Source organism: Balaenoptera acutorostrata, chromosome 19, assembly GCF_949987535.1.
Source record: "Balaenoptera acutorostrata chromosome 19, mBalAcu1.1, whole genome shotgun sequence".
Classification (NCBI taxonomy): Eukaryota; Metazoa; Chordata; class Mammalia; order Artiodactyla; family Balaenopteridae; genus Balaenoptera; species Balaenoptera acutorostrata.
In genome coordinates this window covers 62,427,017-62,445,610 of record NC_080082.1, presented here as the reverse complement: position 1 = coordinate 62,445,610, position 18,594 = coordinate 62,427,017, and the positions used below count along the sequence as shown (strand labels likewise).

The 18,594-nt window shown below is 38.6% G+C and overlaps 2 protein-coding genes across 2 annotated transcripts in view; one reads left to right on the top strand and one right to left on the bottom strand.

Moving 5' to 3' along the window:
* Positions 1 to 18,594, top strand: part of LOC103003407 (zinc finger protein 665-like) — a 311,171-nt gene that overhangs the window by 172,429 nt on the left and 120,148 nt on the right. The gene's annotated exons all lie outside the window — the stretch shown is intronic.
* Positions 14,853 to 18,483, bottom strand: LOC103013822 (vomeronasal type-1 receptor 2-like). Its single transcript, XM_057533610.1, has 2 exons — positions 16,536 to 18,483; positions 14,853 to 15,057 (listed from the first exon to the last, which is right to left on the bottom strand). Exon 1 carries the CDS (start codon positions 18,183 to 18,185, stop codon positions 17,193 to 17,195), a length of 993 nt encoding a protein of 330 aa, XP_057389593.1. The 5' UTR covers positions 18,186 to 18,483; the 3' UTR covers positions 14,853 to 15,057; positions 16,536 to 17,192.

Sequence of the window (18,594 nt, the reverse complement as noted above, 5' to 3'; positions counted from 1 at the left end):
GGTGAAAGCTTTCATTACACTGAAGAAGGGATAAACAATCATTTGGAGAGGGGAAGTCAAAAATCGAGTTTGGTTTGGGGAATTTTGTGGGTTTAGATTTCTAAAGGAGGAAAATAAATATTTCCTCAATGTCGGAAATATTTTAATATAGTTCTCTATGTAAAACATTCAAAAGCTGATTTAAAATATTAAGAATTCAAAAATTAGACAAATAATTTGTTTGACTTGACAGATATATATATATTTCAAAACCTTTAGCATAAAAGTAAAGAAACAATGTTTTTGCAAGCTTGGGGGCTGAGAATATTTCTTATAATATTTTCCTCAGTTGTTAATTAGCAAAGACAATTACAACTTTCCATTTTGAGATCACAGAACTCTAAAGAAACCGTTAGAGTATTTTGGAGAAGCCCTTTCTTTTCCATCATCCCCAGAGGCAAACAAGGTCTCACATGGAGGGGAGCAGATAATGCTGAGGTCTGAAACATGAGAAATGGATAGAAACGCTTGTTTGTTTCACTGGATTCCATGTATCACTGAGAAATTTTTCTACCTGAGATTCAGTTCCTTCCTAAACTTCAGACCACTGAGCTGCATCATTGTAAGCCGAATTGGAATTAGACAAATAACCTGAGAAAGATTTTCTGCGACAAAACAATTAAAATGATGGAAATGGTGCCAATAGTTGACATGAGCCTAATTTGCACATCTCAAATTAGGCAAACTAGTTTATAAATTAAATAAGATGGACATTTGGTGGGAAATATAATTTAACAATATTGACCACAGTAATAATAGAGATTCTAAAGAGAACGCTATTGTAGAAGACAGAGGGAAGGTTATAAAAGAGTGTCTCATACAAAATAAAGGCCAGGCTCTGAAGGTTTAATAGGCAGACATTACCATTTTTCAAATATCAGAGAAGTCGATTCTGCTTATTCAGTTTAAAGCATTAAATGTTTACCACAGTTCTCACACCAATTTTTTAATTGAATTTCCACTAGTAAGCTTTCTTTTGTAATTAATGTAGAAATATAAATTATGAACGTGAATCCATCTTTTGCACTTCAACCAAATCCACATTTGCATTGTCCAATATCCAAAGCCATCACAGTTTATAAGGCATGGATTAGAGTTGTAATGGTGGACAAGTCACATTCTGTACACAAACACCCATACCACACATCTACCCACTTCCACAAAGATGCAAAACACGCACACATGCCTGGACACACACACACTCAAATGCACAAACACCTACACTCACATACGTACCCTCAGTCACTCACATAATCACATATTCAGTCACACACTTGCACTCGTGCACACACCACATATATCCTCATACACACATTCATAGATACTCATATAGAAACATACAATGACAGGGAATTCCCTGGCGGTCCAGTGGTTAGGACTGCACTCTCACTGCAGAAAGCCTGGGTTCGATCCCTGGTCAGGGAACTAAAATCCCACAGGCTGTGCAGTGGGGCCAGAAAGAAAAAAATTAAATTAAAATAAAGTTAATACAATTAAAATAAAACACAGAAACTCGCACAGTTATGCTCAGGTTTATAAAGTTATATTCAAACAGTCACCATAAGTGAGCCTATCTCCAAAAGGTGTTCATACATGGAAAAAGAGTAGATATTACAGTCCTCTGGATGCCTGAACATGGAAGCCCTTGCCACCATTCATAATCCCTCCAACAGCCCACATGGAAACTGTTTCCAATGTGCGGAATTTAAAAAGTATAGTCAGCCCTCCATATCAACAGGTTTGACCCCTGGTTAGTTGAATCCCTAGATGCAGAACCCGTGGTTAGGGAGGGATGACTATGACACCATTTTGTATAAGGGACTTGTGCATCCCAGGATTTTAGTATACATTGGGATCCTGGAACCAATCCCCTGCGGATACCAAGATACTGCTGTACCGTGAGCATTGCCACTTTAGGCTGGGAAAGTTGGTGTGTTTGGACAATGACAGAGTGTCGGTGAATAATACAACAGAGTGGGGACTTTCCTGGTGGTCCAGTGGTTAAGACTCCGCACTCCCAATGCAGGGGGCATGAGTTCAATCTCTGGTTGGGGAACTAAGATCCTGCATGCCACGTGACGCGGCCACACACACACAAAAAGAAACCTGGTTAGAAGTAGTAAATGAGTTAATAAAAATAATAGTAATAATACAACAGAGTGAAAAAGATGGCATGGGGAAAAGGGGACTTTAAGGATAAATTGGAGCTGCAGAGAGTCTGGGTTCCATGGGGTAACAGAGTTCAGGGCCAAAGAAATTTCAGAGGATCTATAGCAATTTGCTGTAACAAATGACCACCAACTGAGGGGCTTAAAACAACTGAAATTTATTCTCCCACAGTTCTGGAAGTGAGAAGTCTGAATCAAGTTTTTCTCAGGTCATACTCTATCTGAGGGCTCTAGGGGTGAGTCTTGGCTCTTTCTGACTCATTGTGCATGTCAGTATCCTTGGTCTCCCTTGGCTTATAGATTCATCACTCCAATGTCTGCTTCCGTCATCAGAAGGTGACCTCTGTATGTCTGTGTGTCCAAATTTTCCTCTTCTTAGAGGGACCCCAGACATCGAATTAAGACCTATTCTAGTCCAATATGACATCATTTCAACTTGATTATGTTTGCAAAGACCCTATTTCCAGATGAGTTTGTGGCTACAAATACTGTAGGTTAGGACTTTAACATACTTATTTAAGAGGCACAATTCAACCCACAATAGGGCTAAAAAGCACAAGAGAGTTAAATGTCACTAAGGGATTAAAGTGCACGGCAGGGTTTAAGGGTAAAAGGAGGAAGAGTGTGTTGAGGGGATAAGTGAGTGAAGATGGTCAATGGACACGAGGAGTTAATTAGCAAAAGAGGGTACAGGGCAAGGTTGGATAAGAGCCACGGAAATATTAATGCCTATGAAGGCGTAGAGAAGCTGGAGATAGAAGGGGGATACTTGGTTGTGAATGGAGTCCTAGGGTATTTAGTTTTCCAAACAGAGATAAAGGCTGGGACACAATGGACACAGGGAGATAAAGTGATGGAGGGAGATGAAGGGAACTGGAAAGGATAGTGGGCATCCATGAAATAAGAGGCTCAGCAGAAATCGTTAGGGAGTGTAGGGTTTGGGGTAATGGCTGCAGGGTTATGGGGAAGCTGTGGACTCCTGATATTTCGGTGGGCACATTTGAGGGCAGTTGGACATAGAAGACTCAAGAAATGGGCTGAACTCATTGTAATGGGGGTGGGGGGATAAATATCAAGGGAGAAGAAGGGGATGGGGGATGGGGGGTTGGGAGGTGATGGAAGGCAAGGAGGCCTGGACTGAGGGCTCAGGAGTCAGGGAGATAGCAGTTTCATAGGGATGGAGGTGGGGAGCATTACAGAAGTCTAGAACGGCCATGTGGAGGGGAAGAATGAGATTCAGTAATGCAGCTAAAGGTCACTGGGATGGAGAGATTGAGGTCACAGTGGGGTTAAGATAGAGGGAGGGAAGAGATAGAATTAGGGCAAAGGAGATTGTTGGAAGTAGATTGGAGGTCACTAATTTATTCTCCCATTCATTAATTTTCTGAACTGCATTTTATTCACAAATTAATTGTGAACAGTTCTCCATTTCAGCCCACGAGGCAGAAATTTCACTTATATAAAATACTCCTAGCAATCCCTTTATTTGAACATACAGTAGAGGACTACACAAGTAGAATTTTGAGTGAGAAATGAGCCAAAACTTTTCTTTGGCTCCAGTACCAAGTACCAAGGTGTGACCATGGAAGGGTCACATGAAAATCAAGAGAAGGAAATGAATTCTGACAAGCTGAGAGGTCCCAGAAGTGGATTTTTACCTAGAGGCTGCAGATGAGAACCATGTCTGCTAAAACCTTGATTTTGACCTTGTGAGATTCCACCAAGCCTACTAGACTTCTAACTTATGAACTGTAGAATGTTATTTTAAGGTGCTCAATGTTATGTTATGACAGTGACAGAAAACTACTATACAGAGATTAAAGTTTGATTTTGAAAAAAAAATTTATAAAGTAAGTGTAAAATGACTTAGCATTAAAATAAAGTTCCCATTAATTACTCCATGATCTACTGATATAATAATTTGATCTCCTGATGTAACAGCCTTCACCAGTTTGAGATGTATCCTCCTTCTTGTGAAATTTCAGAGTGTATCTCCAGCTGCAATTGAAATTTTATAATATACACACACATGAAGGAAACAAGAATCTGTCATCCCAAAATATGCCTGTTTGACATAAAAATTATTTTGAGTTGAAGGCAACTAGGAAGAAAGGCAGTAAAATCTCCCCTTATTCTGCCTAAAGACAAGAAATAAATACTTCTTTTTCTGAAGACAAACCCATCAGCCCAAGGATGGCACCGGAGTATCCTGCAAACAAACGTTTTAAGATAAGTACTACCTACCTATCTCCAGCCCAAATCCCTTTGTCTTGTCAGTTCTTCCCAAATTTATTGTTTGTCTAAAAGGTATAAAAGCTTTCTGTTCTGTTCACTTCTCTTTTTCATTTTCTTGTGAAGACTCCCATGTACATGTAAAAAAATTTTTTAATTTGTATTCTTTCCTCCTGTTAATTTGTCTTATGTCAGTTTAATTCTTAGGCACAGCCAGAGACCCAAAGAGGGTAGAGAATTTCCCAATGCACGTACACAAACATTAAAATATTGCTTTTCCTGGTTCAATATTCATACAAATATTGTCATATCAAACTATCAATCAAATTACTTTCCTTAACCAATGATAAATGAAGGTGATGTTTTCACACCACAATAAATACATCTACTGCAGTTCCTAAAACACAAATCCCATGGTAATTATGAATAAAACACCTTTATTGAACATTCCCTGTTTATACAGTTACAGAGTTGAATGTGTCTGTCTACTGCTATCACACACGTCATAAAACATGGACTGTTTATGCATATATGGATTTCAGGGTGGTTCTAGAATACCAGATTATGCACCATCATGACTGAGCATTCTCACTGTGGGTGAATGATTGCTAAACTCTCCTTGCAAATGGATACAAAGTCTAATATTCCACCAACTATGTGGAATATTAGATTTTATATCCCCACCTTTCATTTTTGGAGCACTTTTTTCATCTGGTGCTTTTATGTTTCCCCTGTACAGGGCAACTTAAGGACGTAGAAAGACTTCATTCACTCCAACCCTTCGCCCCAGACTGACGCATGCCCACGAGACACCAGCACACGCCGCCCTCTCTTGAGCAGACTTCACCGTTGGTAATCGCTCAGCACAGCACCTGCCAATTAGAGTTCACCACCACTACCACCAAATGCTGCCCACGCGCACAGAGGACTTCTGGCACACGTGCCCGCTCGCAGAGCTGAAACCTGAAATCACTAGCTCCTTCCTTCCCCAGCTTGATTTCCAGACTCCCAGCCTTGAATCCCGTCTCAAGCAAGCCCACAAGCCTTAGTCCAGACTTAAGATAAACTGGGACCGTAGTCTGTAACACAGACCGGTCCTCTCTCCAACCCTCTTTGTTACCCCCAGGGTTTTGGATGCCCTCTCCCATTTATGCCTTTTCCTTTTGCCCAAACCTTCATGTATGCGAACGCGAGGACTGTGGGTGAACCCTTCAAGGACCTGAATCCAGCACCTCCAACAAACCAGATGACCCCAGAGAAGACTGGGGATCAGGGACTGGCCACCCAGAGTTGCCCTGCATCATGTAAAAGCATAAAGTGTCCATCAGTTCCTCCTCTAGAGCGGCCGCTCTGATGTCCCCAGCTTCCTGTTTTATAGTTCAGGACTAACATTGCAGGCATAGCTCAGCTGCCCCAGAATTTGCGCCCAGAATGTGGTCCCTCTGCCTAATGGGGCTTGCAGAGCCCAACACAGAATCTCCAATGCAGGGTCCATTGAAAAAGACCCCAGACCAAGAAATTGCCCTGTCATGGCTCTGCCCCTATCCTCCCTTCTCAGAACAGCTCGGCTAACAGAGTCCCTGGCAGCTCCACGTTGTGTAGCAGATGGCATTCACAATTTCCTGGTGCTGGGCTTTGAAATGAAATGGAAAGTTAAAGGGCCAAGGACTGACTGATTTAGAGCCTTTCCTAACAAAAGCCAGCATCCCCAATAAACAAAGGTGAGAGCCTTTATTTTCCAAAGCAAACTACAGCAAAGAGAAACAGAAGAAAGGGAAGCTTCCAGATTAAATGTGATGGTTTCTGCACATCTTTCAGTAAATTTGTCTAAGAGCCTTATGAAAGATAAAGGGGAAAATTTTAATGCTAGAGTGGAGGATTCTGGCAGAGAGCACCCGACCAAGTAAGCAAAGAACATCAGCTGTAATGGGACAAATTGATATCAGGTGCCTGATATTTGCCAGAGGACACATTATCATTGCTGGGGTATCGTTGGCAAAAAAAAAAAAAGTAAGTCATAATATGAATCCAATCATGAGAAAACAGCAGTTTTAGTCAAATTTCAAGCCACAAATAGCTCCCGTGTCCTGTAATCTTTAACTATTTTAACTAGAAGTCTTTCTTCAGCATTCTGGACAGCAAACAAGCCTCTCTTCCTTTCTCAGAACTTTCTGAGATATTCTGGGCCACACATATCCATCCTATCGTACTTTTTTTCTTTTTTGCCGCACCACGCGACTTGTGGGATCTTAGTTCCCCGACCAGGGATCAAACCGCGGCCCCCTGCAGTGGAAGCCTGGAGTCCTAACCACTGGACCGCCAGGGAATTCCCTGAATTGTGCATTTTCTTCATCCTAGCTTACACAGAGCTGATAAAGGAACCAGATGGAACCTAACCATGAAATGTCTTTCTTTACTGATATCCCAGGACACGACCCCATCCTCAATAAGAATATTGGATTCAGTGCCTTCTCTTGTAGATCTGTCACAAAGAGAAAATTTTCAGCAGTTGCACCTCACCTAAATTCAGAGTGGGGATTCTTCCTCCCATATAGAAAGCCTGGATTGAGAGAATGGAGAGAAGGCTATGGGAGAGAGGAGAGAATTATTCTAAAGAACTAACGTTGCATATTTTTAAACAGAAAGTTTTTTTAAAAGTAGTTGAAAACACTCATAAGAACATCAGAAGTAGAGAAATAAACATTTGCAACTTCTAACTGCATGGCATTTCAGTAGGAAAAGATGACACAGACTCTGACCTGGGACATGAGAGCCTGCCATTTCTTTCCTCTTCCTCTTCCTTCTCTGGGCCTCTCTCTCAGAAGATATTATGCGGAGAAATCACATTTGCATCTTGTGAGTATACTTTTAAAACCACCAGCAAAACCCTCTTCACCTGTTAACACCTCACCCACAGGCAGGGCTTTAAAAATGCAGAAAAGGCCAAATTTCCCAGTCCTTTGTCACAGCAGAGATTCAGAAACATGAGTTCTTACCTGGAGGCTGCCATGCGAGTTCCTCTTTCCCTGTCTTCAAGGGTCCTCCCCACACACAGATGCCCGCAGATTCTGATGCAGCAATGAGAAATATGGCTGCCCTGACCTACCCCTTCCAGCCTCCTGTAGGGCAGATCCTGTTACCTCCCCTTGGACCAATGCCTGCAAGCAAATCTCATGTTACCTAGGAACCCGCGTGCTCAACCTGACCTCAACTTAGAATCACGTGGAGTACTGAATTTAAAACAATGTTAATGTTCCCACCCAGACAAATAGAATCTGTGGGGTAGAGCACAGGTGAGGATCATTCTTACAACTCCACATGTGATCCTAATTGGAAGCCTGGGCGAGAAACACTTATCTAAGCCTTGCTTCTCAAGCTTTAATGTGCATATAAAGCGTTTGTGTTTCGTGCCCCACTCTAAGAAATTGTGATTCTACAGGTTTGCAGTGGGGCCCATGAGTTGGCATCTTAACAAGTTCCATGTTAGTGCTGATGTTGGGCCACCCACACCCATTATCAGTTGAACTAAGCTAGAGAAAGCGCAGATAATGATGCTGAAATTCGGCCTCTGTGCACCAGTACCAAATTGAATCTTGGAGACAAAGTTTTGGGTGAAGTAGAAAAGAATAGCTTTATTGCTTCCAGGCAAAGGGGGCCATAGCGGGCTCATGCCCTCAAAACTGTGTGTCCTGGGGCTTCCCTGGTGGCGCAGTGGTTGAGAATCTGCCTGCTAATGCAGGGGACACGGGTTCGAGCCCTGGTCTGGGAAGATCCCACATGCCGCGGAGCAACTGGGCCCGTGAGGCACAACTACTGAGCCTGCGCGTCTGGAGCCTGTGCTCCGCAACAAGAGAGGCCGCGATAGTGAGAGGCCCGCGCACCGCGATGAAGAGTGGCCCCCGCTTGCCACAACTAGAGAAAGCCCTCGCACAGAAACGAAGACCCAACACAGCCAAAAATAAATGAATAAATAAATAAATTAAATTAAAAAAAAAAAAAAACCGTGTGTCCTGACCTGGAGGGGATAGTGAGTCTTATTGTAATGGTTCAAAGAGGGCGTGATCAGCTCGTGGACCTTCTTCTGATTGGTTGGTGGGGAGGTAAGTGGCAGCATCATCAACCTACAGGTTCCAGCTGCTCTGGGGTCTCCGTGCTTGTGGGCAGCATGCCATCATTAATCATTTAACTTCTCCCACCTGGAGGGGGTTTCAGTATCTGCAAAACAGCTCAAAGATATTGTTTTGTGTATTCCTTGAGGGGGAAGCAGGACCTTACCCCAAGGCTGCACTATTGTTTCTTGACTGCTCTTCCCTTGTCTCTGCATTCCCTCCCTTCCCTAACTAGCAACTATTTGAACAAGGCTGGTGGAACTCAGGGAAGGTCATGGAGGCTGAATGAAGCCTATTTCCTGCAAACAAAAAACGGGGGACGCAGAAGGGCTTTTGTGCCCAGGAGCCCCACAGGGTCCTGCTCAGTTTCAATAACACACCTGAGCCTCTTACACCCACTAACTCAATAGAGTTGGCTCTCAATGAAGACCACCAATCACTGTCCTGAAACAGCACATTCTTTACTGGTCCTTTAAAGTTTAAAGAAGGCTAGAGAATGTCTGAGCAAGTCTGTATTTGGAAAATAAACTAGATGCATCATTAATGCGGTATTTATTGAGCATTTACTATGTACTCACAGGTAGGTTTCAGTGCACAGTGGTGGGAACCTCACACACATTTATGTGAATTAATTCTCATAAATCTTTAGGAGTTGGGTACTAAGTGTCCCACATTTTCCCTGAGGATGAAGATGCTGGGCCCTGCCTTTCTGTTTCTTCTGCCCTTCTCCTAACATTGATTATAAATAAATGTTTGTATAGAATAGGAGCTAAGTAGAGATGGATGGAAGACAGAAAGGAACAAGGAGCAGTACTTCAGAGGAAAGTCTCATTGTTTTCTTTTGATTTGGTAATGGGGTAGATGGAAGAGATAAAAATAAGTTTTTCTCTACCCTTTGTAAGGGCAGAAAAAATTTCCCTTCTAGGTAATTTGGCTGGTCTAACAATTTGATAGAAGACAGATTAATGGGGGGAGGGGGGGAAGTTTAATAACATGTATACCTCTTGTATACATGGGAGAGATTCAAGAAAACTGAGTAGCTCCTCCAAATGGCCAAAGCCATCACCTTAAATGCCATCTTCATCTAAAGACAAATAAAGATGTAGGGGTTGGGGAGGCAGTTGTGGGAGATGACCAGGAAAACACAGTAAACAGGGGTAAAGCTGTTATGCAGATTTCAGTCTTTCCCTTTCCCTTGGGCAAGAGTCTCTAGAGATTTAGACATCTTCCTCTTTCCAGTACAGATAGAGAGACACACTTACAAATGGAGATTTTTACAAAAGGAAGCTTCTACTCAGTTTTCAGAGCATTTTCTATGCCCGTTGTCTCTTAAAATAACCAACCTAAAATAATTCCTACGCCAAAGAGCTATACTTGGGGGTGACAAATTTCACTCCCCTTTCAGTAGGTAAATATTTAATTTTATAAGTTAACTTCTGAACAGTTTTCCAAAGTAAATGTGCTTTTTACACTCCCATCAGCAATATATGAGAATTCTAGTTCCTCAACATTCTCACTGAAATTCAGTGTTATCAGTTATTTCTCAGTATAATTTTAGCCATTCTAGAAAATGTTTCTCACTATAAAATTTGAAGTGGTCTCACTATAGTTTTCCTGGCGATTAGGATGAATGTTGTAGGGGCAGAAAAGTTTTCCCCTCTTCCCTTCCAGCTTCTTTGGTTGGTCTAATATGCCAACTAAAAATTGGCACTTGCCATCTCGTACTACAAGAATGAAGTAGTATTAAAAAAATACTACTACTGGGGAATTCCCTGGCGGTCCAGTAGTTAGGACGCCATGCTCTCACTGCCAAGGACACGGGTTCAATCCCCGGTTGGGGAACCAAGATCCCACAAGCCAAGCCGAGGGTGTGGCTAAAAAAAAACTACTACTACTAAGTGTTAGGAAGGACGTGGAGAAATAGAACCTATGTTCTTGCTGGTGAGAATGTAAAATGGTGTGCCGCTTTGAAAGACACTATGACGTTCTCTCAAAAAAGTAAACATAGAATTACCATATGATTCAGCAATTCCACTTCTAGGTATATATCTAAAAGAATTGAAAGAAGGGACTCAGATATTTGTACAACAATTTTCATTGCAGCAATATTCACAGTTTCTGAAAGATTTAAAAAAGTAAAACCAAATGTCCATAGACAGATTAATGAATAAACAAAATATGATATATATGTACAATGGAACGTTATTCAGCCTTTAAAAGGAAAACAATTCTGAAACATGCTACATGGGTAAACCTTGAAGACATTGAGCTAAGTAAAATAAACCAGAAACAAAAGGACAAATATTCTATGATTCCACTTATACCAGGTGCCTAGAATGGTCAAATTCATAAAGATAGAAAGTAGCAGAGTGGTTACCAAGTGATAGAGAAGGCGGGGAATACCGAGTCAGTGTTTAATGGGTACAGAGTTTCAGTTTGAGATGATGAGAAATGTCTGCAGTTGGGCAGTTGATGATGATTGAACAATAGTGCGAATGTACTTGATGACACTGAATTTACACTTAAAAATGGTTATGTTGGTAAATTTTATGTTATGTATATTTTACTACAATAAAAAAAAAAAAAAGGGAAACTGACTTTTGCTTATAGCCATGATGGAGTAACAAAGAACAGATCTACCTTCCTCTGGAAACAACACATACAAAGACAAATAACACATGCAACAGTGGTATTCAAAAAACTAGACATCATGGACTTCCCTGGTGGTGCAGTGGTTAAGAATCTGCCTGCCAATGCAGGGGAAATGGGTTGGATCCCTGGTCTGGGAAGATTCCACATGCCTCGGAGCAACTAAGCCCGTGCGCCACAACTACTGAGCCTGCACTCTAGAGCTCGGGAGCCACAAGTACTGAAGCCCTCGTGCCACAACTACTGAAGCCCACACACCTAGAGCCATGCTCCGCAACAAGAGAAGCCACCGCGTTGAGAAGCCCTCACACCACAATGAAGAGTAGCCCCCGCTCGCCACAACTAGAGAAAGCCCGCACGCAGCAACGGAGACTCAACGCAGCCAAAAATAAATAAATAAAATAAATAAAAGGTAAAAAAAAAAACTAGACATCAAGCAATGAAGGAAAACGATGCTTGAGAAATGGGAACAAAAGCATATGAGCTATATGACTCTTCAGATTACTCCCCAGAGAGAAGTTTTCAGCAGGTGAGCTAATTCAGTCATGGCAATGCAATCATATTTGATCTAATAATCTTTTGATCTGCCCAGACTTGATAACGTATCTTATGTGGTTGTTCCTTTTCCTCTTTTATTTCATCACTATACTTCTATACTATACTTACTTACTATACTATACTATACTTCTGAAATAATACACTATAATTTGGTGTTTGCCATTCCCAAGCATTTAAAACTTTTTAACACTTACACATTTAACAATATACACAATTTTCTGCATGTTTACAATTTTTATACACAGCTAAATACACTGTTTACTTGAGCGTTTTGCCTTTGACCTCAAATAATTGATTCTTAAATATCTCCATGTTGACATATGTGTCTCCAGTTCATTGTTTCACCATTGTTTATTCTTCGTTTTATAGCTGTGCTGGTGAATATTCTGCTTTCACTAGTGATACTGCCATGAATATTCTTGGGCACATCTTCCTATTGTTGTGAACAGACAGTGAGGAATAGAATTGCTGGACTGCCATTTTTGTGCATCTTCAAGTTTAGTTCATATGACCATTTTGGCTGTCTTCCAAAGTGATTCAATCAATAACACCTCTGCTATCAACGAAGGAGATTCTCCATTTCCCATATCATCTCACAGTGGGTAGTGTGTGTATTTTTATTATGTGGGTGATATGCTATTGTTGATTTTATTTGCATTTATTTTTTATTAGTGATGCTATTTATATTGCCATTTATTATTCACATGAAGTTACGGATTTATTAATAATCTGGTCATACTCAGTTTTTCATTTTTTGTGGGTTGTTTTCCTTTTGTTTTTGGAATGGTAGAAAAAATTTTAACGTCTAATTCGAACACTTTTTTTTTTCGAGTGTTCAGCATTGCAAATATATCCTTCCATTTTGTAGCTGGTTGCAACTTCTATTTTCAGATAGCATTTAGTAACTTTAGTATTGTCATAGTTTTAACCATTTCCTTTGTAGTTTGTATATCTTCTTTTTTAAATATTTTTTCAATTTTATTTATTTACTTATTTATTTTTTGGGCCACACTGCTCTGCCATCTTTAAAACAAAACATTCTCAATGTTTTGAGAAGTGGAAGTGAGGAGTCTTAACCATCGAACCACCAGGGAAGTCCCTACAGTTTGTACATCTTCTTAAAGAAATTGTCTTCCACCCTGAAATAATAAAGTGTTTATTCTAAATTTTCTATTAAATGTTTTCCTGTATTTCTGTCTCCCATGTGTTGTTTGATCTATCTGGCATTTATCCATATATATTATTTAATGTAGGGATATAATGAAAGTTGTATCCATCTATGATTATTGAATAATCGCTTATTTCCTTACTGATGAGCAAATCCACCTCAGATATTACAGTATTATATATGAAAGTCTGCTTAGGGGCTACATGTCCTGGTTAATTAATCTCAGGGTAAATATAATATTACTGCATCACCACCTTCATTTTGCTACTTTCATTACAAAAGATCATAGTGTCTGTTAGAAGTCCTTTACATATGTTTTATTTTTTAATTTTGTTTCCTCTATTTTGGGCACTGCCATTTCACCAGTTAATTTTCCAACTGTTTTGTCACATTCTCATTAAAATGTGTTAGTATTTTGATTGGAGCCTATTGAATTACACATTTGTAGTTTGGCAATAATTTACATTCTAATGTATTTCCAACAGTGAAATTGTGTCATGCTCCTCTTTTTAAATGTTTTATAACATCCGCCAGAAATTGTTCATAATTTTCTTTATAATGCCTTGCAGTTTTTCCCAGGTTTACCTTGGGACCATTTAACTATGACTGCTGAATTATATTTTAGTTAACTGGAAATGTATGTGAATACTATTGATTTTGGTAGATTGATCTTGCATCCAGTAATTCTGTTGAAACTATTTAATTTTGTTGAAACTATGATATGAATCATAATTCCTTAGATATGCTTTGTAGACAATTACATCATCTGCCAATAATAAAATTAATGGGACTCCCATTTCCAAAATTACAGTTTTCATTATTATTATTTTTTATTTCTCAGAACACTAGCTATGTCTTGAAGCATAGTGTTAATGAGTAGCAATGACAGTGGGTCTATTTATCTGTTTATCTGAATTTAAAGGCACTAATGTTTTACCACAAAGCTTCATGTTTGCTATAATTTTTTATTACAATGACTCTACAATATTCTAGTAGTTTATTTTTCTATTTCTATGATAATAATTATAATTTTTAACTCCATCAAATTTTTATACTTTGTATGTGTTAATCATATTTCCCTTGTAAATGAATAATATTGAAAATTAGATTAATAGATTTTTTTAAATGTTAGGACTATAACAAGTAATTTAATGCACAAACCTTGTTTAGATCCTGCTTTAAACATCCAACAATAAAAAATGCATATTTTTGAGTCATTTAGGAGAATATGAAAATAAAGTGCATACTACAAGATATTAAGGATTTAAATATAATTTTGTGGTATAACAGTCTAGGAGTGTTATATTGTCTTAAATACAGGATATTATTTATGAGAGATAAAATTTTAGCATGCATTTTTTCATCTGGATCTTTTTCATCTCTAGTGGATTTAATAGGGCAAAAGGGAAATTAACTTGTTTTCTCACTATACCTAATACCTCAATGATATGAATAAAAATTGAATAAGAATTAAGTGAGGGGGAATAGACAAATCCTCCTTCAAGAAATATACCAAATATAATATGTAGATACTCCTCCTTCTAGGAGGTGGAGATTAATTCAACTGTACCCACACTCTTTATTTGAGCCAAACCTAGTAATTCCCTTCCTATCAATAGAGTATGGAAATTGACATGTGGGACTTCCCTGGTGGCCCAGTGGTTAAGAATCTGCCTGCCAATGCAGGGGACATGGGTTTGAGCCCTGGTCAGGGAAGATCCCACATGTCGCGGAGCAACTGAGCCCGTCCACCACAACGAAGAGTAGCCCCCGCTCGCTGCAACTAGAGAAAGCCCACACGCAGCAAGGAAGACCCAACGCAGCCAAAAATAAATAAATAAATAAATAAATTTATTTTTTTAAAAAAGGAAATTGACATGTAATCACTTTATAGTGAAGAAATCTGGAAATCACACCTAAATCAAATGATCAAGATGATCATCACCAATGATATGTCATGTTAACTGCACGAGGAGATGTGATATTCTTCAAGAAGTCTATAAACTCAGAAATAAATCACACACACAAAACTTTGGGGATATTCTAAGAAGTACCTGAATGAGAAAATGAAACAGAGAAGAGGAGACTGGGGAAACATGATGACTAAATACAATGTGGCATTCTGGAATGAAACCTGGAAGAGAAAAAAGACATCAGTATTAAAACTAGCAAAATGCAAATAAAGTCTGCAATCTAATTAACAGTAATATACCAACACTGGTTTCTTATTTTTGTTGAATGTACCATATTTATATACTGTGTTAACATCAGGGGCAATTGGGTGAGGAGAATATGGAAACACTTTGTAATCTTTGCCACTTTTCTGCAAGTCTAAATTTATTCCAAAATAAAAATTTACACATCACTAGTCATTAGGGAAATTCAAATTAAAACCACAATAAGATATCACCTCATGCCCGTTAGAATGCCCATTATCAAACAGACAAGAGATAACAAATGCTGGTACAGAAGTGGAGAAAAGGGAACGTTTGTGCAACTGTTGGTGGGATTCCAAATTGGTAATTGGTACAGCCACTATGAAAACCAATAAGCACGATCCTCAAAAAATTAAAAATGGAACTATTATACGATCCAGAAATTCCATTTCTGTGTATATATTCAAAGGTAATAAAAACACTAACTCGTAAATATATCCGCATTCCCATATTCATTGCAGTACTATTTATTCAACACAATCGTCAAGACATGGAAGCAACCTAAGTGTCCATCAATGGATGAATGGATAAAGAAGTTGTGGTACATACATATTCAATACAATGAAATATTAAGAGTCAGAGGGTGGGGAGGGGAATAGGAGGAAGGTGATCAAAAGGTACAAACTTCCAGTTATAAGATAAATAAGTACTAGAGATGTAATGTACAATCTGATGACTATAGTTAACACTGCAGTAAGGATATATAGGAAAGCTGATAAGAGGAAATTCTGAGATTTCTCATCACAAGGATATTTTTTTCTGTTTTCTTCTCTCTCCCTTTTTATTGTATCTACATGAGATGATAGATATTAGCTGAACCTATTGTAATAATATCACAATACAGTTTAAGTAAATCAAACAATCCTGCAGTTTGCCTTAAACTTATACACTAATATATGTCAACTATTTGTCAATAAATCCGGGAAAATTATATTAAAATTTTAATTGTTTATAATTACAAAGTTACATTAAATTAGCTACTACATTTGAGTTAATATTCACTTTTTTCTTTTGAATGTGTACATTGTGATCCTTGGTGATTTCAAAAGCAATACTGTAAAACTCATTTTAAAAAATAGATTCATGTCTTTGGCCTCCGAATTGCTAGTCCTTTACTAATCCAAGCCTGATGAAAAAGTCCTCCATAAGTTTGTTTCCCCAAATTGGAAATGCAGAAATCCACTCTGAAATCAGTTTCTTAAGATAGTCAATTGGCATTAAGGCTTAACAGATAACAATGTACCTTCTAAAGACCACCAAAAATCACCAAAATCCATCCAATTTGATGGCAGAAACACAATGTGTATTTAATGTTTGCTTCCCACCTGTATTCTTTTTAAACATCAGAATATGTATCTTATTGTATTCTTTTTAAACAACAGAATAAATATCTTACCATGTTCTCCTTTGTCCCCTGATGCTCACTATTCCAACGTTTAACTGAAATATATTTTTTCAATATTTTCACCTTTCTCCATACACATTTTCTTTTTTTTTTTTGAAATAATATTTTCATTTATTTGAAAAAAAGCCTTAATCTAGCATCCATACACATTTTCATATTCCAATTGACCACTATTTCTCTTAGGATGTAAGGCACAACGTTCTCAACTTAGCGGCCAGTGGCTACAATAACTAAAACATAATTTTCCCTCTAGCTTTACCCCAGTCACTTGCATTACAATGCAGGGACATTGACGCCTCTCCTAAGGTTTCTTGAGGGAACATTCCACATATCATTACCTTTTATGGTACTGTATTTACAATGCTATGCTCAGTTAAATCTTGAGAAATTTTGATACAGCAGATTAAAAGTTAAATAGTCAAAAATAATTCTAGTATATCCAATTTATTTCAGGACTGTCTTATTATTGATTACACTCTGTACTTCTCCAGTGAAATGAGCAATAAAATACAATAATAAGAGTACTTTAATAATAATTTCATAGATTTCACTTACAATGGCTATTATTATTTACTATTTATTGTACCAGAATCTGTTTTATACGCAACTCTACGTGCAATGAAACTGGCTATAATTGTGCTTAAGATCCTATGAAGAATGAGGACAAAATGGAATAAACATGATGAAAATCAGACTATTTACATTGTTCTGATGAGATGAGGTAACTGCACTTTTCCTGGTACACACACAGAGATGTCTGGATATACAGGGGACACATCTCCAGAGAACAAAGGGGCTGGCAGTTGGGAAACATGCCTTGATTAAGGCAGAGGTGTACACCAGCCACCAAATGGTCTTATGAACATGAATAAAATAAAAATAAATGATGGAGGAGAGGGTATAAAAACATACAAAGGTGCTCACCAGTACAAGGATGCTTTGGGTAGCTTTGGTCAAAGGGGAAGATCTAGGGGATACATTCTTCCCAAGGATCTTCTGGACCCGTTGCTTATGCCTGTACAGAATGGATACCATGGAGCCATTTGCCCAGGTCATGTGTCCCGAACACAAAACATCATGGGAGGATACCAATACTATAAATAGTAAGTCTGTGTCTTTGTTATGAAGTTTAGAAGAACAGTATCCAAAATCTATAGTTTTTGTGATGTTTTTATTGTTCCATTTGCCAGTCAAATGCATAGGAACCATAGTATTTAGCAACATGTTTAGGATCCAGCAGAGAATGTTGGTAGGACCAATAAACTTTAGGGCTCTTACTTTAAGCTCTGCCCACTTGGAGTTGCTGGGACTGATTGCTATAGCCTGGAAGATATTCAGGAGGCAGGTGGTGCCCATGGACACACCTCTTGCCACTCTGTGAAAAGAGAAAACAAGTTTGCATCCAAAATCTCTGAGAAAATCTTTCAACCCAAAAGCTGCCGTTGTCTCTGGGATTCCTCTTGAGAGAATGACCAAGGAGTTGGCTATAGTCAGGTGCTTGAAAATCAAATCCGTGGACCTTGACCTAGATCCACTGAGGTACAGGAACACATAATGATATAAGAGTGAGAAATTTCCCAGGATTCCAATGCCTATCTGGAATAGGAAGATCATTACAAATTTCAAATCCATGAAAGGCATTCTGTCATTTTCCAGGGCTCACTGTTCACAAAGAGTGAAGATTCACAAAGAGACGATTCTGCACGAAAACATGAATTGTGGGCTATTTTTTCATGAAATATTAAATTCAAGATTCTCCACTTACTATTACCTACCCTGATAATTTGTTTTAAATATATTTTTTCTTTTGTCCAAGGTTTCCCAAGTCTGATGTGTTTCGTTATATAGTGTTTACATTGTATGTATTGGGCTTTGCCCTAAACTATGGGACTTGACATTTAAATGAGTGATAAAATATTTAGAGTAGGACCTAAATTATTCTTCATTAAAGAACATAAAATGATCGGTTTATTGTTTTAGAAAAATTCATCAAAATTCTAATTAATATGAGATTTAAGAAAGAAAATAAAACACAAAAAGTACGCAAAAT

Excerpts from the sequence above, each read along its gene's own strand:
- LOC103013822 (XM_057533610.1), bottom strand. The coding sequence starts at position 18,185 with ATGCCTTTCATGGATTTGAAATTTGTAATGATCTTCCTATTCCAGATA.